General features: G+C 46.7%; 1 protein-coding gene across 1 annotated transcript; it reads left to right on the top strand.

Moving 5' to 3' along the window:
• Positions 1–313: 313 nt before the first annotated feature.
• Positions 314–21,365, top strand: LOC127017934 (putative neutral ceramidase C). The gene is made up of 20 exons (XM_050899263.1): positions 314–449; positions 2,252–2,331; positions 2,738–2,887; positions 3,479–3,655; positions 4,060–4,187; positions 4,791–4,868; positions 5,911–6,031; positions 7,475–7,600; positions 7,986–8,072; positions 9,542–9,646; positions 9,783–9,864; positions 10,357–10,472; positions 12,687–12,781; positions 13,457–13,496; positions 14,279–14,374; positions 15,244–15,339; positions 15,979–16,128; positions 16,915–16,974; positions 17,679–17,767; positions 21,089–21,365. Exons 1-20 carry the CDS (start codon positions 314–316, stop codon positions 21,276–21,278), a joined length of 2,202 nt encoding a protein of 733 aa, XP_050755220.1. The 3' UTR covers positions 21,279–21,365.
• The last annotated feature ends 78 nt before the right edge of the window (positions 21,366–21,443 follow it).

Raw genomic sequence — 21,443 nt, 5'->3', positions numbered from 1 at the left:
GCGAGCAAAGCGTCCCGGGAAATGCGGGATCGGTAATTTGGCCGCTTCACCCTGTCTTATCGGGCCTTGTGACAGGGAGTGATCACTCCTCGCAAGAGATATATTTTTGCTGTCTTAAGCAGATTGAAAAATAAATCTCCACTTCCCATCCTCATCGCTGCTGCTGCCTGCTCTGACACTGGGACGGGGGACACAAACCATCACCAGCTCTTTGAGGGTGCGATGTGCTGCTCTGGGTGGGACGTGCCCGACATCGGGGCTGCCCCATCTGCCTTCCCCATGGGCTCCTTTCTGCTTTCACAGTGCCCCCACTATGTGTGGGAAGAGGTCCAAGTGCTCCTTCTCCCGCCTGGAGGTGATCCTCATCGTTTGCCTGGTGTTGATGATAGCGGTGACCGTGGTGCTCCTCGTCCTCCACTTTCTCACCAAAAAGAGCAACGGCAAGTTGAGCTATTTCAGTCCCACCATCGCACCCTGCTCGAGTGTGTGTCCAGTGCAGTAACTTAAATTAAAGGGATACAGGTAGAGGGTCACTGGGCCACCACCGAGCCTTCATAACCTTCTCTGCGCGTGGTCCTCTCGCACAGCCGCGGCATGGTGCTGTTGCTGGCCTCTGCGGCAGGAGCGTGGTGGTCAAACCCAACGCGAGCATCTCTCTGGGCGTGGATGCACAGCCTCGGGGCCGGGGCGTGAGGCTGGCTGCAGGGATCCAGACAACCTCCCTTCCCTCTCTCCGCCTGGTGGAGTGGGTCCCGAGAGCCCCTCGCTCCCGGCACCGCACCGAGGGGCTTCACGGCAGTTGCAATCCCATCGCAGCCCATTTAGGCCTCCAACCCTGTCACCACGCGTGGGGCAGGTGGGTGTCGGGAGCTGCCCAAAGCTAACTCTCAGTTCACTTCTCATGTACCCCATGCCTGTCCTCTGGAGAGATAAAATCTCATGGGGAAAGAAAACAGTGTGAAGCTTTAGGTGTTTCCATGTGACAGGAGCCCTTTCCCAGAGCCGGGAGGTCTCCTCTGCCCTGGATGGGTCATCGCCCGACATGTCAGCAATGGGACCTTCCAATTTCTAGATTTTGATCTCGAATTGGATGTAGTTCACACTTTCTTCATGTTTTTAGGTTGTAACACGTAAGAGTTTTGCACAAGTGATTCCTCTCTGTGTCATAGCTCTTGGAGGAAGAGGTGGAGGAACAGTAGTTTTAATGGGTAGCCCTGTTCACTCATGCCATTTTAAACGAGAGAAATGCCCTGTGGTCAGTCTGTGGCCAGTGTGTTTCACTTCTCCTCTGTTTTAAGTGACAGCCTAGGAAAGGCCAGACTGGCAAGAGCGAGTGTCCCCTTATCCCGATGCCCTGCCTTGAGCAGCAGCAGCTGGCTGGGGAAGACTGTGAGAACAGATCAAGCAGATAGAAATATTTTCCCACAGTGTTATCTCAGCCTCCAGTGATTTGTGGTTCTGGGATTTCCTGAGATGCAGATAAATTTTATTTTATTTTATTTTATTTTTAATTTAATAGCCCTCAATGGCTTTTCTTCCATGAGTTTGTCCAGGCGCTTCGTCCATCCTGTAGGACTTCTGCACCTTCATGATGGCTGGGATGAGACATGATCCCCTTTGGGAGTCCTTTTCCTCACCGCTTGCCTGGAGGTCATTGCCCAGAGCTGCTTTTCCCTTCTTTGAGCTTCTACTGGCTCTTCTGTGATTTTTTTTTTTTGAGACCAGGACACCAGTGCTGGACATGGGATGAGTTGGAGGCACCAGGGGCGACATATGGATGTGCCCCTCTTTCTTCTCTAGTCCTTTCCTGGTAGCTCCTCACATGCCATCCCCTTTTTCTCACTGCTGCTGAGCTGAATTTTTTGTGTGAAAACAGCTCTTACACCCTCAGATCTGTTTTCTGCATGGTAGTGGTGGGCTTGGAGAGCTTAATCGGTGAAGCTAGGCTTGTTTCCCCCTCGCTGTGAATCACGACACATTTGATACAGTCCAGTGACCCGTCTTGTGAGCTCCCTCTGCAGTTCTTCATGCCTGGTCCACCCTTTACCACCCCAAATGCCTGAATAGCCTCAGCACAGTTTGACCACATTGACAGCCCATTGGAAACCCTCGTCCACGAGCCCGCTGAGTCCTCTGGGGATGTTAAGCATGTTTCTGGTGTGCAATCTCTTTAAAAAGGCCGGGTTGCCTCTTCTGTCCCTGATTCTGCTTGCTCATGTGTCCACTAATCTACTATTTATTCTTATTCTAGATCGCAGTGAAGTAACAGCAAACTACTTACTGGGCGTAGGTCGAGCTGACTGCACAGGACCTGTGGCAGAAATTCCTCTGGTAAGTTGGGGAATTGAACACGGGGTTGGCGAAATACTGATTTTCATCATCTCTGAGTATTTTTTGCAGGACTTCTGGTTTAGAGGCTCTGCCTTGCCAAATGGTTGTCGTCTTCAAACATTAGGTGAAATTTCTTTGAGGCTTTGAGCAACCTGATCTAGTGGAAGGTGTCCCTGGCCATGGCAGGGGGGTTGGAACTAGATGGTCTTTAAGGTCCCTTCCAACCCAAACCATTCCATGATTCCATGATTCTTGCAATCACAGGGCAAGATAGTTGCAGCTCTGAGTGTTCATATGTTGAATGAGTCGTCTGACCCTCTGGCAAATCTACTTAGAAGAGTACATGCAAATGAATACATCCTTCAATATTTTGGCTGCATGGGCTTGATGGAGCTCTTGCTTCCAGATGGGATATGCCAACCCGGACCAGGTGGGCGGCGGGCTTCTCACGCGCCTCTACAGCCGAGCCTTCATTGTGGCAGACGTTGATGACTCCAGGCGAGTAGTGTTTGTCAGCGCCGACATAGGAATGGTGTCTCAGAGACTGAGGCTGGAGGTACGTGGCTGGAAATGAATGATTGGCACAGTTTGGGTTGTCACTGGTATTAGCATTAAGGTTGTAGTCATTGCTAAATAATATTGAGCACGGCAGCACATTAGCCGTTTGCTTTGGAATCTCCTTGCAGCACGATCTTGGAGAGACGATGCATCTCTGCTGAAGAAGAGCTTTTGATTCCTCAGCAAATGAGGTGGACTTTGACCATGCTTTTCTTAGCAGAAAAATTATCACGAATACATTCGAATCATGAATACATTCGAATGACAAATACATTATCATGGTGCCTATGTAATGTTGGGTCTCCAGCACCACAGAGGAGGGAGGGAGATGCCGGAGAACTGGGGACTCGTTGGATGATCTGGGCTTCACTGCAAGTTGGCCATAGAGGTCTTCACTTACCAGATTTTATTATTTTAAGGCTCTTGCCAAGTCAACAGCTATAACCTACTTGTTGTGACACCAGTATCAGGCAGAAAGAGAATACCGAGGAGGAAGATGAATGGTTGGGGTTTTTGCAAGGGCTGATACAAATCTTCATAGCCTTTGGGCGTGAAAAAGGATTTTTTAGGACCACCTCCCTCCTCTTAGGTGCTCAAGAAACTGAAGAGCAAGTACGGCGAGCTGTACCGACAGGACAATGTCATCCTCAGCGGCACCCACACGCATTCGGGGCCTGGTGGCTACTTCCAGTACACCCTCTTCTGGATCACTAGCAAAGGGCTAATCAGACCGTCCCTCAACGCTATCGTGAATGGCATCGTAAAGGTCGGTGTCATCCAGTCTGTTGACATGAGAGCCCATAAACACAGAAAAGGTGGAGGGAGATACGTTTGTGACTAACGGAGCTCTTACTGTGATGTTCGTGGTAGCACCTCTGAATGTCGCAGTGTTAAAACACACTTGGAGGTGGGTTTATGCTTACCAGTGAAATCAGGTCAAAAAACAGAAGCCTTGAAGTCTTTCTCTAGGAGGAGACAGTTGTGGGTGGTTTCAAAATATTATCATAATTTTCTAGAATTTTAGACTACTAAAGGAAAAAAAAAAAAAAGCCCCCAAATTCCCAAGAGAGGGTTGGGGACAGGCAGGGAGGGAAAGAGAGAGTTTTTCCAGGTAATCTCACATATGCCTTACATGCATGGACTAATATTCCCTGTCTTCCTGCTTTTCAGAGCATTGATATAGCGCATCAGAACATGAAGAGAGGAAGGCTTTTTATAAACAGAGGCACCGTAGAAAACAGCCAGATCAACCGAAGCCCTTTCTCCTATCTTGAGAATCCAGCGTCCGAACGAAGCAGGTAAAAGCTCCTCAAGCAGGAGAGAAACAGAGCCCTGCAGAGGACCCTTCAGTTGGGACCATCACCCAGCCATCTTGCAGCTGGTGCTTCTGGTCATTTGTGGGACGGTCGAAAATGTGGAGCCAAGACCGTGGCAGAATGACACTGTTGCCATCCTGGGCGCTGGGGTGTGTGCACCCCAAAAATTGGTCGCAAGAGTGGGCTCGGAAGTTCTGGTTGCCCCCTCCAAGCATGTGAGGCATTGGTTAAGGATATGACCTCATGCTTTGTTTAAAAAAAAAAAAGAAAGACAAAAAAAGTCTTTAGTAGACCTTAGCATTTGAGTCAGATGGCATCCTTGGTGCGTGAGTTTGTAGTCGGAGAGAGCGCTCTCTCCACCCTCTGGAGAAGCAGCGTCTGAGGTCAGGAACATCCATAACTCTTCCCTTACCTTCACAGCTATTTTCAGGTGGTCCTCTTAAGGTCTCACTGTGCTCTGGTAATATCTGTAATAACCTCTTCATTTCCTTGCTCAACCTAGTGGAGATTTAACATGTCTGAGCAATGCAGAGCGTGACCACGGCTCTGGCGCTAATGGGGTTTCTCCACTTCGTTTTCATCCAGGTATTCATCCAACACAGATAAAGAAATAGTGATGCTGAAGATGGTAGATGGGCATGGACAGGAGCTAGGCCTTATCAGGTACTGACCACCGAAGTAACAGGTTTTTCTCCAAATCCTGATAAACCACAGTTCTGTAGCAGTTCTGTCTTTCTGCACAAGCTCTCCTTCCCAACACTGACCCTTGCCCATAGAGCATTGCTCCCAGCTAGTCACCAACGCGTCTCTGAGGGAAGAGTAAGTCCATGAGTGCATAAACCAGGTCAGCGTCCCTCATCTACTCTGGGACATACAGCAGCACCTGGCCCACCTACAGCTGGGCACGTCTCCTGGCATGACCCAAAGGCATCTGGGGAAGACGACCGTAGCTGGTCTTCCCTTCTAGGGGTGCAGAAAAATCCCCTCAGGGGCTCTCGCTCTGCCCCTCCGACCAGATCCCGGCCCCGGCATCTCCAAGACCCTTTGGGCTCCTCTTCTCTTGGTTATTTTCTTTAACACCCCACGTTTCGTGGGAAGTGTGCCATACCTGCAGGCAGCATTTACGACGCCCGTCCTATCAACAGATCTGTGGGGCAGCGTTTGGCCGCGTGAAGTTCAGAGCTCAAGGCCAGGCAAATGAAGTAACATGCAGTAACAAAGCCTTAATTATGTTTTCCTCATTCGGAAGTCACAAGCGAGAGTCTAACTGTGTTAAGAGGAAGAAGAGAGTTCCCTTTTTTGTAAGAATGAAAGTGTTCCTTTTTTCCTTTTTTACATCATCGACTCCTCCTTGTTTCTTTGAAGCAAGAAAATAAAAATCCCTCCAAAATATAATTCTCTGGACACGGAAAAGAGTCACTTCAGGTCTGAAATAGCTCTTGGTGGCCCTGATAATTACGGTGCCGAATTCTTGTGGCCTCAAGACCTGGACCTTGATAGCCATGAGCCCTCCTGGTCAGGAAGGGAGAGGATGGGAATAACTCTGCCCTTGTTAATCCCTCCCTAGGTACCAACAGTCTGCGTTTGTATTCTCCCAAAGAAAATTCCCAAAAGTCAATTGCAAATATATAGATTGAACGAGTCAATTGCCAATATATGGATTGAACAATGCGTTCCCTGTGTGTGTCTTCTGACTCCCCTTCAGCTGGTTCGCCGTGCACCCGGTCAGCATGAACAACACAAACCACCTTGTGAACAGCGACAACATGGGCTACGCGTCTTACTTGTTCGAACAGGAGAAGAACAAGGGGATGCTTCCTGGAGAGGTGGGAGCAGACTACCGAAAATAATGGGGAACAAAGTGCTGCAACAGGGAGGGGATGGTTGGCGCTTTCTGTGGGCCAAAGCGGGTTCTTTCAAACCCTGAAATAGGACAGCAGGGTAAACACAGAAAAAGGAGGACAAAGATGAACGCTTTGATTTATTTACTTTCTTCCTCTAGAGAAAAGAAATTGCAAGGCGTACTCTTGACTTTCCAAACAAGTAATTAGTGGCTTTTATTTAGACTTTAGGAATAAACCAAATTTATTTTGATTCGACTATTGGAAATACTAGAAAGACATGTGTGGGATACTTAAACCAAAGGGATCAATATATTGCATCTGTGGAGTGGCATCAAGTCTGTGGTCCACCCCACTTCTTTCTTATGGCTTCCAGCCAGTTCTGCCTTCTGATTTTCATTTATCCAGAAGACTTGCCATCCTCAGAGTGCAAACACAGCTCCTTTAAAAAGCATTATTTCCCCTGAAATGTAAATATGGACATGAACCCATCTCACAGACGCTTTGAGTCATGAGTTGATTAAGAGGGTGTCCTGCGTGCCGGCACGTACCTTGAAACAGTTGCCCAATTCCTGGGCAGGGGAACACGTGCAGTTCACACCAAAGATGGAAACTAAAGGAAGTCTACCTAATTCCTGCTTGCAAATGTTTCTTTTTATAGTGAATTATCTGAAAGCTTTTAACAAGACTCCCCTCTAGTGCATAGTTATGGGTGCAGGTCAGTGCAAGTTGACATGCATGCAAAGCTAAGAAGTGTTTGCAGGATTCAATATTTAGCTGTATGGTCTGCTGGGCACATTGTGTCTAGCAGTCTTACAAGAAAATGGCTTAATAGCTGATAATGTATCAAAATATCTGGTGTTGATGCATCCCATCTCTAAAAGGGGGGGGAAAAAAAGAGAGTGTCTGTGAGAGCTGAATTCAGCTGACGCTCAGTGTGTAACCAGCCTTGCTTCTAATGAGTACTGCTTGACGTTAACTCCTGCAGTCAGATCCAATAGCTCTCACCCTGTAAATCAGTCATGATGAAAGACCAGCAGGAAAAAAAATCCTGTGCAAGGTGCTACGATGATCCATTAACATCTGATCAGTAACATGAGAAACTGGGGGCATGGGGGGAAGAGCTGCTGCTGAGATGGAAGAGGTAGATGAAGAAACGCTGTCTGGATACCAAAGCGGTGTGAAGGTCCCCCTGAAATGGCAGTTGCATCCTGTGCATCCTGTTCTCCCTTGCTTTTCCTGTCCCTAACCCTTGGGACACTCCTAAATCCCCCTTCCAGCCCTCCCAGTCACTTCAGAAATGTTTACCAGCATCACACGGTCATCAACTGGCTGTAAGGCCGGCCTTGACTGCAGGGAAAGCTGCAGGTGACGTTTGCAATCACTGCAAGGCATTAAAATCCATCTGACCACGTCTGATTTTGGCAGGGCTCTTTTGTTGCCGCCTTTGCATCCTCCAACTTGGGAGATGTGTCGTCCAACACCAAAGGCCCGTTCTGCGTAAACACGGGGGAGTCGTGCGATAACCCACACAGCACCTGTCCCGTGGGGGGGGTAAGTATGTCTTACCTGATCTACGTTAACTTCTGATAAGGAGAAAACTCAGGCTGGAGCAGCAAATAGAGCGCCGTGTGGCGGACCACTGTGCGTGAAGAGGACATAAACAAAAAATCACCTCTTTTTGGACTATTCTGGATACCTCTTTCGGGAACTTACTGTGTCTTGCCCTCATACACCCTGTTTTCTGGCCATTCAGCCCAAACTTAAATTTATCTTGCTGCAAAGGTTAGTGTGGTAACCCGGTGCCCAAATGTGAGATGGCTAACAAGAAGCGATTAGTTCCCACAGTATGACAATCACTTGTGAACTCATCCACTTCGCAGTGCCACAGGTTCTCCATATTAACTGATCACTAGCATTTAAACAAATTTCTTAACAGGCAGCGATGTGCATGGCCATGGGTCCCGGTAATGACATGTTTGACAGCACAAGAATTATAGGGCAAAATATCTACTCGAAAGCAAGGGTAAGTGCTATTTGGCTTTACGAGTGTGCGTGAATGCTGTTCTTACAGGAATGCATGTTCATTTAAGCAACTTTCTTGCACTTGTTTTTGTGAATTTTGTTTGTAGATTTAAATTACTCTAAAATCTATATTTATACGCTTAAGGAAAAGTTTCCTGATTATTCAGAAAGCACACACTTCTATTTAGATACATCATTGTAGGCGTTGCAATTTTAAAATGTTGGTTCAGGCTTTTAATCTCAATATTCCTCATCGGTATGTAACGTGGATGTTGCCCCTTATAATCTCCCCCTCCCTCCCATGCACGCATCTCCGAGGTCTCATGATGGGAAAAACCGCTGGTGTTGAAGACTCCTAGAAGAGCTCAGAGACACCACCACATACCACTTGTTGGCCAACTTTGCCATCACACTCCCAAACTAACACAAAAGTGAGTTAAAATGTGCCAGCTTAAACATCCACAAAAGATACTCATCTTGCCCTGCTTGACTTTGCATTTACTCAGCCGGTGTCCTCCACCCTATGGGCTCCCTTACGTCATCTGTGTCCTTGGGCTCGAAAGTCACCTGAATTTACCGGTTCCCTGTCTGTGGCTTCGCGTAACGTGAGAGTAGTCAGTAAGAGGACGTTTTTTGGCACCGTTTCAGGGACAGCAGCTTGCAGGAACTGGAACGGGTCCAGCAGAGGAGTAAGAGCAGAAGGCTTGATGGTGGTGGTTTCCTTTTAAGCGCCATTTCAGATGCTTGCCCTGAAGTCACTCCAGGCTGATCGTGACTTGCAAGTGAAAGATTGTCCCCGTCGGTGTGGCCCGGCGTGTGTATCAAATGGCGAGGGAAAACATTGCTGTCGTTTTTAACACTGCGGACTCTTGGCCTTCAAAGGCTGTGTCCTCTATTCCTAACTGCAGTTACAGGAATGTTACTAAACCCGTATAACTTCTGGCAACACTTTCTATGTACCAACTCGAGGCACGTGTGCCAGAAAACCGTTCACTGAAGAGCTGAATGGCTTAGCTGTCAGCTGTATAGTAAATGCATAGTAAAGTCCATGCATTTCGAAGCAATGAATGCAACAAAGCGCGTCTTTCTCGTAGAAAACATTTCTGCTGTTTGGTCTAAGATGTGAGTAATGCCAAAAGATTGCAACTAGGAAAAAGAAGTTGCCATCCTCGTGGAACAGGCGCATGTTTCAGCTGTAAAAAGAAAGGCACGCACAAAGCTGCTGACCACAGTGTGTCCTCCCTCTGTTACTTGAGACGGGGAGAACTTGCAGGACTGGGGGCACGCAGGATGTAGAGACGGGGTGATAGAAACAAAGGAGCTTGGGAAATATACGCTTGCTTTAACACCTGGAAGAGGCCACTGGAAAGTGTCAACAGATTGAAGAAATAATTCATGTAGCTGAATCTCAGAAGAGCTGGGTTCCTGATTTCTTCCTCCTCAAGGATTTCCACCTTGTGTGTCCCTTAGGAGCTGTTTGAAAAAGCTTCCCAGGAGGTCACAGGACCCCTCAGCTCAGCTCACCAGTGGGTGAATATGAGTGATGTCTCGGTGGAGCTCAATGCCACGCACACGGTAAGAGCGGGACCTCCCGGGACGCAGATATAAGGAAGGAAGAAACGTTATATTCTCACAGCAGGACTTGGCACACCGAGGGGAGCTGGTTTTAAAATATCTCTTTTTCTTTTTTTTTTTCCCCCTTCTGATTAAGGTTAAAACATGTAAACCAGCCTTAGGACACAGCTTTGCCGCGGGGACTATTGACGGAGTGGGGGCTTTCAACTTCACACAAGGTACTTTAGGGAGCAGATGTCAACATGGCTTTGTACAAACGGGGAGGACATGGGGCATCCCCCAAATAGATTCAAACCCCCAGACTCATTTAAAACGGCTGGTTGAACGACAGTCTCCAAAGGGATGTTTTTTAGGAAAGTGCCGTCTTAGAGCCCCCTCGCAAGTTTGTCTGTGTTCATCAGAAAGCTTCTGGAGAAGGGTATGACCATGCTCTGAAGGAAGGAGAGCGCTGGATGGGGAGTGGGGAGAAGAAAGAGCTGGCTTTGGCGCAATCTTTCTCATTTGTTCTCATTACCCAAAGGCTGCCAACATGGAGCTCAGCTGGGCTAAAGCTTGGCTTTTCAAACCACCCCAGAAAAGGGAGATAGTCAGAATCCACTGAGAAATATCCTATCCCACATAAGCAGGGAGGGGGTAATAAATGAGTTTTCTGTCCGATAGCTGCTGGGGCAGCTGAAGGAACAGCGTTTAAAAGATGTTTCCCCCTCAAGGCTCAGTAGAAGGGAATCCGTTTTGGGATGAAATCCGGGACCAGCTGCTGGGAGAGCCGTCCAATGAAACGAAAGCCTGCCACAAACCCAAGCCAATCCTCTTTAGTACCGGAGAGGTAAGGATGCACCGGTGTGTGCCCTGGGAAGTGCAGAGATTGCTGGTCTGGGCTAGATTTTGGCAGGGCGCTACAGACGATGCCTGTGCCAACACATATGGTGAAGAAGGAGGAGGGAGAGAGGGCTGCATGGGCTTTGAAGGCATGAAAATAGAAAGCAAGAATAAATGTTGTCATTAGTTTGCATCAGAATGAGAGAGGTGGAAGTTTTCCTCTTGCAGAGCATCATTTTCATATATCCCAGGAGGAGGGACCAGAGCCGCTGCTCTCATTAGGGTCAAAAAACCCAACTGAAGATCCACCCTGGCCTAATTCTCTGCCTGTGAAACAGCCCTGAGCAGGATGCACGGGGAAAATGCATGAGGTCAGGGAAAGCCAACAGTGCATGGAGCTCAGCGTTGCCTCCCAGCAGTCTCTGGCTTCAGGACATCCTCTGCTGGTTCTCAGATCTTGATAGCCCTGGGTGGATTTTTCTACCATTCTACCATTGGTTTCCTTCTGTAATCCATGAGAGGACCTTTCTTTTTGTCATGTGACAGACTGGTCCATGCAAAATGAAGTAACTCGTCACGGTGCCTTTTGGAAACTCTAGGGACTGCATCAACTTACCCGCCTTCTCAGTGTTGTCTTTAAAGGTTTCTACCAGGCTTTGACTTCCTCTGGAAACGTCCTGTTGACTTCTCTGCTTTTCTGTCACGTTTATGCAAGAGTCTGACAGTCCTGTGAGCTATAACATCGACTGATGGCAGACTTACTCACCCACAGGCAGAATCACAGCAGGCTCAGGCTGGAGGTACCCTGGGGTGGGGTTCTCCAGCACGACCCTGCTCCCAGCAGGACCAGCACTGCAGCTACAGCAGGTTGCTCCGTACCATGTCCAGAAGAGTTGGGGCAGTCAGCAAGGATGGAGATCCCCCAGTGCTTGGGTCCTCATCCCGGGATGCCCCACTCACACAGGGAAGGGCTATTTCTTAGGGCCAGCCTCCGCAGAGCTGCTGCCCCGTTGGTCCCAGCTCATCCCCATGCTCGAGTCTGCTCTGTCCTGGGCAGGACTTGATGTTCATTCTTACTGAGCTTTCCCAAAATCCTACTTACAACTTTAAAAGCAAATTGATGCCCTATTTTGGGGCAATGCACTGTAGTGGAGCGGGATCGTGTCCAAGGTCCTTTAGAGAACTTAGAGGATGCCATCTGGATGAGGCAATTTGTTGTTATTCCTTTCATCAGTCTCTTCAAAAGCTTTCCCAGTGTTGCTTTGTGTTCAATCAGCTCCTCACCTCATCTCTCATAAAAAGAGGTCCCAGCGCAGAGCCTCCTCCCACCCCACCTCCTCCATCCAGGATGGTGAGAGTAAATTACACTTTCTTCTTAGGACTTTTATCGCCTCTTGAGCATCCTTTTACGGATGCTCTGGCAGGCCTCCTGCTTCTGGTGTGCCTCACAAGATTTTGTCATTCATGTTTTGCCGCCAGTAATTGCTCCTCAAAAATCTTTTTGGCTTGCTGGAGTGGGATTTTGCATTTCATTTGCTGGAGCCATGCCAGCCTTGAGCTCTTGTTGTTCTTAATTTCCTTTTAACAGGCTTCTTCATTTTTATCTAGCCTTTTTTTTTTTTTTTTTTTTTAAGATTAAATGCTGCTGTAGTGTGTGTTTTGGCTGCTGCAATGGTGCTGAGTCCGAGTACAGTGTGGTCCCTGCTAAGGGGCAGTTGGAAGTCAGGGCTAGGTCGAGGGTTCCCTGAGCATCACCCTCCGGGTGACTTAGAAACTCTCCCTCTGCGTCACAACTGAGGGTGCATTTCCTCAGCTAACGAAGAGGTAACTCTCATTTCCCATCGCCTTCGGGCTCTCTGATTTCACTCGTTCACTTTTGCTCTCCTGGTCAGATGCTCAACCTTATTGATCCTAACAGTATCCTTTTCCCATGCGGGTGAGGGGTTTCTAGGTGCTACCCTGACCTTATTTACCCACTTTGCTTTAAGCTGCCCCTCTGGCAACACCTTTTTTTTTCGCCTTACCCATAGTATTTACATGTGCCTTATCTGTCTGTTATAGTCAGACAACTTGCTGTACATGTGGAGGTAAAACACTCTCACGTGCCTGCCTACAAAGTAAATTTATTTGCCTGATTTATGACTGTAGGAAGGAAAACACTTCAGCTATCTTTTTTTGCTACTATCCTACAATAGTTATATCCACTTTTTTTTTACCTCAGATGACTCGGCCTCACCCATGGCACCCTGACATCGTGGATGTTCAGATTGCTGCCATTGGATCGCTGGCAATCGTTGCTGTTCCTGGAGAGTTCACGTATGTATTTCTTTGGTCTTGTTCTATGTATTGCAGCCGGCAGCGTTTCATTCAAACTACCTGCGATACTTCTGCATGCAGGTAGAAAGGGGGTGTAGGCTAAAAATTGTCCCCAATATATGATAGCTGTGCAGGCACTACACATATATGTCCACTGCATGTGCTTTCTTGTATACTGTCTGCTCTGGTTACCTGGGGTTTCTCATTTTCTTCACCGTTCTGTAAACTAGCCATGGGAATGAATGAGATGCAAACAAGCTTCCTAAATAATTTTAACTGTTCGTTGCAAAATGCAGTTTCAATGATACGAAAGGAACTTCTTAACTTTTGGTTTTGTTTTTTTTTTTCATGCCACAAACACCATTATGATGAATTGCTCTGACTGGTGATGGTACAACGGTGAAAATCTGAATAGGACAGTGATTTATTTCTAGCACCTTTTTTTCTACCCCACCCCGCCCTGGGGTGCCTCCAGCCTCACCCTGGCTGTGACGATGTATGTGAAATGTTTTGAGGTGTTTTGGTTGAGCTCATCGCAGAGAAGCCCTAAGGGATGCTGAGCAGCGCTGCAAGCGCTACGTGAATTTCTGGTGGCGTGCTGCGTGTCCAACCAGCGATTCCTGCTTTAGCTGCCTGCATTTCTGGAGACTGACGTTGTTCCCTTAATGTCCCTAGGACCATGTCTGGACGCAGGCTACGGGAAGCTGTTAAAAGAGTAAGTTGCTGAGGAAGAGGTTTCTCCAGAGCGCAGCATATCTGGAACTTCACGTTTCTTGATCCTTCTCGTTTTTCCGTTGTCTCCCTGCAGCTGGGGTCATGGGTCTCGCCTCTCACAGATGTTTCCTTCTCACAATTGCTTCAGACACATTTTGCGTGTGCTTACTGACATGCAGTAGAAATGAATATCCTCCCCAAAAGAAGCAAAGCGATCGAGTTTCAATCCATTAAGCCAACACAAGCTAATTCAACTGGGATCCAGGCATAACTGATGCTAGCAGGAGTTTTGCTTCTGGAATGGAGGGGTTTAGCTCCTTAATCCCTACCAGGATTTTGCAACATGAGAACAATTGGAAAAAAATGGCACATTTCCCTGATTGATACATCCTGTTCTCAGCTGCAGCCTGAGTACCACCTTAATTTCAGACGCTGTCTCCACGGCTTGTCTCACATAGTTATATCACCAATTTTTTTAGGAGGATACAGACATCAGCTTCAAAAAAACCCCCTAAATTTATTGAATTTACTGGAGTATGAGGTAATTTCTCCTCTTTTTCTTTGGGAAGTGCATATGAGACATTAATAAAGGCAAATTACACTTGTAGGGTTGCGTTCCTGAACATCCAGCCCCCTCCCCACTGTAACTTTGTATTCTGTCCTGGTAAAAAACAAACAAACAAACAAACAACAAAACCAAAACCACCCCACAACAATAACAACAACAATATAATAGTGCATTAAGCAGTTGTTACAAGATAATTGATTTATTTCCTTTCTTAGGAATTTGATTCTCATGGTACACCAAGAATGGATGTCGTAATTGCAGGTCTGTGCAATGTCTACACTCATTACATTACCACCTATGAAGAATACCAGGTAAATGTTAAAATTGTGGATTGAACACGTTTAACTGAGTTCAGCTTTTGGTTATATGGCATGATAATTCCTGCGAAATTATGTATGTTTAGAGTACTTTTCCTTTGCCACAAAAAGCTGAAGAATCTGTGGCAGAAATTGCGAGACCTCCTTGTTTATTCTGGCCTAGACGACACGGTCCAAGGGCCAATGTGGTTTCCTGACTGTAGCTAGAGAGTACGTATGGATGCCTTAATGTGGCAATGGTCAGACGTACTAAAGGGAGCTCCTGTGAGTTCAGGTCTGTTTTAGTAATCTCCTGATGACTTGGATGAATTAGAAATTCTCTTCATAAAGTGGCAAAATTGCCAGAAGAAAGATTTGGAGCTGTAGGGTCGTGAGGTGAACATGAATTGCAGTGCCATGTTGTTGTGGAAAAGATCGCAATATAGCTTGCAAGACCCAGTTTTAAGGGTCCCCACAAGGCATGGTAGATGCTGTGCTTTGAGGAAGATGTGGACCATTGGCTGGACTCCTTGGATTTAGAAACCCTAAACTGGGAGGGAAGGTTGGAAGAAGTGGGATTGTCCAACCCAATAAGTTGGAGAAGAGAAAACCTGCATCATAAACCTTTAAAAGAGTAAAAGAGCTGTGATAACTGGAAGAGTGACAACCAGTCCTCCCTGTTTGTGATGGATTGGAGAATGAAGAGTAACCTGAAATTGCAGCAGAAATACTTAGGCAAGTTGTTGGGCTGTTTCCCTAGCAGTAATGGAGTAAATAAACCCCGGCAGGCATAGTGCTGATCTTGTCTTGGCGCAGTAGGATGAGCTGTATAAAGTGCTCAAGAATCCTTCAAACCCTCCTTTTCCAAATTTGTCCTTTGCTAGGTTCAACGATATGAGGCTGCATCGACTATTTATGGGCCGCACACCCTTTCTGCTTACATTCAACTGTACAGAGGACTTGCACGGGCTATTGCTACGGTAATCAAAATTTTCTATACGCCACATGCTGCTAGAGACATTTAAATCCTGTAAATGGTGATGGCTGTATTTGTTCCTCAGTGAGGCTGCGTGACTGCTACCCTCTCTTTTCTCATAAGAAAGCACTTTGAGAAATTCTCACGGGGTATGAAAATAATTCCTGTAATGGGGGTCTCGTACCACTTGAGAAATTCTGGGGTTTTTTTCGGTTCGAAGTTTAGGAAATAGGTACCCCCAACCTTTCAGCATGGCCTGAAGTTGTTGCTTTTCTACCAAGAGGAAAAAAAATCTGCTACATTTCTGCTGTACGTGGCAATGTTTGTTACCGTTGTATCTGTGGACCACATGAACGTGCAGGACTGGTGGGCGGGCGCTGCCTCCTGAAGTCGTGGGATATTCTGCCGGGTGGATTTGGGGCACCTCAGCAACAGGTTAGCGGGTGTCCTGCGGGGATTGCTCCTGCATGCAGAGCACAGATGAAGATCCTCTTGTTGGTTTTTACGCTCACTTTATTGCCTTTGTTCTTAAAATCTGTCTAAGCAATAGACTTGGATAAAGAGCCGCAGCAGTCATATGATTCATCAGGGAGATACTGGTTATCTATATGTATGTATAATGAGCACATCTTCCCTCTCCCAGAATACAGTTCGGGATTTACCACGTGGTCCAGAGCCCCCACTTTTCAATATAGGTAACATGACCTTGGTGCCTCCTCTCACTGCCGATCGCGTGCCGGCGAATAAGACATTTGGGGATGTGCTACAAGAAGTGAGACAACAGTATCGAGCGGTGAGAGCTTCAAGGATTTGCTACAACCTGTTTAGGAAATTGTCTTTAAATTCTTACCCCTCATCCAAAAAAAGTCTGGGTTTCCTAAAGGGTCGTGGTGCTCTCAGACCAAAAAGGTCTTGTTGCTCTTAGTGGGCATGGTTGATAAGGCGGAGACAGAGCGTTTTCATGCCAATGTCATTGTACTGAACGTGATTAAAATGGGTGAATGAAGGGGAAAATAAAAGCCCTTTGTTCAACATGAAGAAGATTTCCCCTTCTGCTTCTACATAAAATAACAGTTGATGATTAAATAGGCAAACATTGTACAGTGATTTCTTTACAAGCAGAAATCAGGTCACCTTTGATGCCTCTGGTATGGAATGTAAATGAAATAAAAATGTCAGAAAGGGTTCAGTTTTCAATGCTCAAAATTTAGATAAGGTGTTCAGAGCAAGGGCTTTCGTCTCATTGCTGTCTCCAGCAGTAAGGTAGGAAGAAGGCAGGGAGGCGTTCTTAAAAACCTCACCTATTTCCCTCCTTCTTTTACACCGAAATCTTTTGTGCTATGGTGGAGTTTATCCAGCAAGCAGAACAAGTGGAATGGCAAGGCACAGAATACCAGTTCACAGTATACATTGTCCATTGCTATTGCAACAAGTGAAATTATAAATAATTTAAAAAAAAACCAAAACGCCACAAAAACCCAACCAAACCACTAAAAATCTCATATGGCATCTTCAGAGGATGTGCTTAATGTGCGATGTGCTGCTCAGTCTTTAATATAAATCTCAATTTCCCCCACAGAGAGAAGTCGCTGAAGTAACTTTTGTAGGCGCGAACCCTAGGAACTCCGCAGAGAGTGCGGTAAATATGACGCAACGACGCTGCAATTGGGGATGTTCGGGATTAGTGAATATTTAGTTACTGCCTCTGCCTGATGCTTTTTAATCTTTGACGTTCAGGTTTCAGAAGGAGTAAGATCATGTGCTTCCAGTGCTTTTTTTTGTTTTCTGGGAGTTCAGAGGAAGATAGTTTCTCCCTTTAGCCTGTGCTTTGGGAATTCACGCCACCAGAATGCTTTTGGGGCAAAGTCCTTAATTTGGTCAGATACGGACCATTCATGATCTCTTCATACTATTGAAGTCGAAGGCACTCATGTTGTGCGTTAGGCCAGCACTCTTTCTCAGTCGGTATCCAGTACCATCCAGTTGTAGTAAGCATGGTCTCTAGTTTCCATCCTACCAGCCCGGTGCATTATTTTAATAAAACAAAGGAAATTAGAAAAGCACTTAATTCGTCCCATCACTTATCTTGCATAGACATTGATAGCAAATACCTCACCTGTCCATTCTCTTTTTAATGATCAAGTTCTTTACTCGTTCTCTGCATCATTTATTAGCTTAAATTTGTGCTTTGGCAGTGAAATATAAGCGTTTTTGCTAGTAATTACCGCATTTGCCAGTAAAGCACACAGAAGCGGAGTCCCTTCTCCAGTTTAAAGTGACACAGAAAAATAGGCACATGCCTTTCCTTTCAGCGTCTGGCTAACTCTGTTATTTTTATTCCAGACTGAACACAACTTCCTGACGGTGGAGAGATACACCAGCACTTCAGACAGCTGGCACGTGGTACAGAACGATGCCTCCTGGGACACCAGGTGAGTGCCCTGACCACATCTCACTGTTCCGCAGACTCCACGGAGTAATTTGAGTTTAACCTGAAGGGCTTCGTTTCAGAGCTCCCAACCGTAGGTTGGTCTTGTCCCTGCAGCTGATGCTCTCTGGGGACGGATCGGTCCATATTTGGGTGGTTAACTTGTCAAGACCACAACAATCGGTCTTCTCCTTGGGTCTAGTTTCAGCAATGAAGGCTTATAAGTTTGGGAAAGGTTGGAGGAAGAGCAAGAATTACAGAAAGTTCGTGGTCCAACTTGTTTGTAGCCTACATCCATCCATCTGCCGTACCGTGCTGATGAATAGGATACCAAATAGAAAATATGAGAGGTTCACTGCAGTAGGGTTTTCACAGGGAAAAACTGGCCAGCTTTGCTGTGCATCATAAAGTAGAAACAGTCCACAATTTTTAAAAAGTTTGTAAGAAAGCAAAGTTAAGGTTAGAGATGTCAGTCTTAAGGAAAAAATATCCACTAAGCAGCAAAGCTGGTGTCACCTTTCAGGGCTACACCAGAAGTCAGCACACGAAATAGGAATACCAAAGGCATCTTTTGTCAAACCGTTCGATTTCAAGTCACTCCCCTGTTTGAATAGAAGCAGACATTTTCCCACCTGCCTCTCCAATCTATCTGTGAGAAACTGGACCCTGAAAAACATCCGTCTTGGGGTCTTCTGACCTTGCAACGTCCCAGTGCAAACACGTAACGTCCGAGGTCAGAGAGGCAATGTTCCCGACAGCTTGGCTTCATAGGGAAGCTCTTCCTCTGGATTTATGACGAGCATTTGATAGGGTGTAATTCTCTCTGCCCAAGTGCAACCAGCTGCTCTCTAAACCTAATCTGGTAGCCAGGACTCCGGCTGTCCCAAGGCGGGAGATGTATTCCTACCTGCACTTGGAGCTCTGCATTTCTAAGTGCTTGCCCTCTGTTTAACACTTGCACTGTGTTACCTTGTCACTCTCGTTGACGTCACCCTTTCCAGTCAAGTTCCCTATTTGAGTAAGGGAAATGACGGCATTTTATCACTCATATATGTAGCCCTGCCTTCTTTCCTCCTCTTCCAAAAACCCAACAGATTTCCGAAAATCTTGGCCAGGAACACTGAAAATGTTTAATAACACATCACTCGAGAAGATGAAAAACATATAAAAGTGCAAAACTTGAAGAATGTGCTGCCATGATACTGGAAAGACAGGGATCTAGACATCTTATTTTCCTTCCTGAGAAAGGTCAGATTTCGGATCTCTGAACGATGCTTAAATACTTCTGCTGATAAGGAAGAGGAGCTGTTTGGCCTTTTCCTGCCTAAAGGGGCTGGCCAGAAGGCAAACCAATGCAGACAGTAATGTCTCCTTTCCTGGTGCCCGAGGGAAGTACCAAACACCACAAGAAAGGGGAAATGGTTCTGCTAAGATGAAAATGAGTCACTTTGTACGATGTCGGTGTGTTAACTTTGAAATGTGAGTAATCAAGGCGACGGGGACAGGGAGCATCAAACACTTTTACTAGATATTAGTGAAGTCAGACTGTGGTTTTTTTAGTACAGGAAAGACTAACGTTCAATACCATTGAATGTGCTGCCATCGCAATAGGAGAGTAGCACAAGGGAACGCATTATTTGTTAGCTTAGTGTTGCGAAGTGTTAAACAGTTTATAGCTGCATTTGTAAAATGCGTATTTTCAAGGATCAAAAGAGATGCAGGCTCACTGAAAGGAGGCGCAGCTTTCGAGGAAGGAGATAGCCGTTATCTGCCCTTTGTCCTGCGCTCGCCATTGCAGCAGGGACAAACTCGGTGCAGACTTGCCCTTTTGCTGGGTGCTGTCTTGGTGTTTGCAGTAGAGAAGTGTTTGGCCCCACCCTGCATCTGCCACGGGAGCAGTAATTGCTTTCTTAGGACTGTTTAGGATGAGGGGCTGAGCTACAGGCAGGAATTTGCCTGGCCCTGCCTTTAGCAAACGGCCAACAGAGATAAGACACGGTTAAATCGCCATGACCTCATCTGTGAGAAGCCTCTTCCCAGGCGGGATCTGAGCTATGTTCCAGTTCCTGAGTCCCAGAGCGGTGGTCCTGATTCACCGAGCCTGGAGGGCAGGATGGGGAGGAGGCTGGGTGGTGGCATAGATCTGTCACCGCAGCGTTTTTAGGTCACAGCATTACAGCCGGGCTCAGGCTGCAGGTCTCTGGTCCAGCCCAGCTCCCAACAGGGCCAACGTCGCAGCTATAGCAGGTTGCTTGGGGCCGTGTCCAGGCAAATCGGGGTGGTCCCCAAGGATGGAGATCCCCCACCACTTTGGGCCTTGTGCTGTCACCTCGCTGCCGTTTCCCAAGACAACATTGTCTTTGTCCCAAGCCAAGCCAGTGCGATCCACAGCCAGAACCTTGGACAAGAGCAACCAGGCAGATACGTGGGCCCTGTGTCAGCCTGTGGTCTCTGTTTACCAAACCAAATTTCCCCCATCATTCACTGTTTTTCACGCAGTCATGTCCGTAAATATTTATTTCAATCTTCTCAGTAAGACCGGTATGGGGAAACTTTTTATTACCATTGCCGATGGATCAACGTATTTTCTTCATCTGCTTCCTTTAGTTAAAGCCCTGAAATGGGGGTGATATCTCAGTAGGACTTGGTAACTCTCATGTCTGGCCCGGATACAATTAGGGGGATCTCCAGCAGTGCCCCTCATTGGCAGTATCACAAGCAGAGCAGGTTAATCTTCTTCATCTCCCCAAGAAGTGCTCCATCATGGCCGGCTGAAAAATCCCTCGCCCCTAGACGGTGTGTGGCTGTCCGTAGAGTTCTGAGGTTGAGCAGCAGTGGTTTTGCACAAGGAGTCTGCAAAAGAAAATGGGAGTCTGATGTGGAAATGGGTGCCGGAAGCCCTGAGCTCGATTATGATAGATTTTGCTTGTGACCTTCAATAAATACTGATCCTCTTGGTTCAGCATTCCCCCTGCGCAGGGAAGACTAAGCTGATGAATATTGCTCACAGAGGTAATGTTGTATGGGGTTATGATACGGAGTTGGGAACGTAAGAACACGTTGGTAGAAATATTCTTCATCTGCGAAAAGGACCACCGACTTGTTTTTCCATCTTTCCAGATATTTTTCAGCCCTGCCGGGTTTTGGGTTGGCTTGTTGGTTGCTGCTCTGATAACCTAAATATATGAGGAAAGGTTAAAAAATGTTCTTAAAATATACTTAACTGGAGCACATTCATCTCATTCCACTTAGCGAGCTCTTGGGGTATTAAAACAAATGAAAAGTGGATTTTCTTGCTGACTGCGGTTTTTGGTTCGTCTGCTAGGTTTTACTGGACCAAAGGATTACTTGGTCGGAGCAACGTGACTATTGAATGGCACATCCCTCACGACACGGAGCCGGGTGTCTACAGGATACGGTACTTCGGGCACTACAGGAAAAAACTGTCTAACGGTCGCGCCGTCTCTGTTCCATTTGAAGGCACATCTTCAGCGTTTGAAATCACAACTCTGTAGGCGATCTCGTTCATTAAAGGAATTGTTTCCTTTGCGCAGCAGATTTGATATCTGCGATGTTCACAATGCGTGCCTGGGACGTTTTTTTGGTGGCATACGTGACTCTATACATCATTGCTGTCCCTCGAGTGCTGCTGGTCATCCTTTGCTGCGCAGAGCTCGACT

The sequence above is a fragment of the Gymnogyps californianus genome, chromosome 6, assembly GCF_018139145.2.
Source record: "Gymnogyps californianus isolate 813 chromosome 6, ASM1813914v2, whole genome shotgun sequence".
NCBI lineage: Eukaryota > Metazoa > Chordata > Aves > Accipitriformes > Cathartidae > Gymnogyps > Gymnogyps californianus.
This window is presented reverse-complemented; position numbering and strand designations above follow the sequence as displayed.

Coding starts and splice junctions, on each gene's coding strand:
- LOC127017934 (XM_050899263.1), top strand. CDS start 314: ATGTGTGGGAAGAGGTCCAAGTGCTCCTTCTCCCGCCTGGAGGTGATC. Junction 450..2,251: donor AAAGAGCAACGGCAAGTTGA/GCTATTTCAGTC, acceptor TTCTTATTCTAG/ATCGCAGTGAAGTAACAGCA. Junction 17,768..21,088: donor GATGCCTCCTGGGACACCAG/GTGAGTGCCCTG, acceptor TTCGTCTGCTAG/GTTTTACTGGACCAAAGGAT.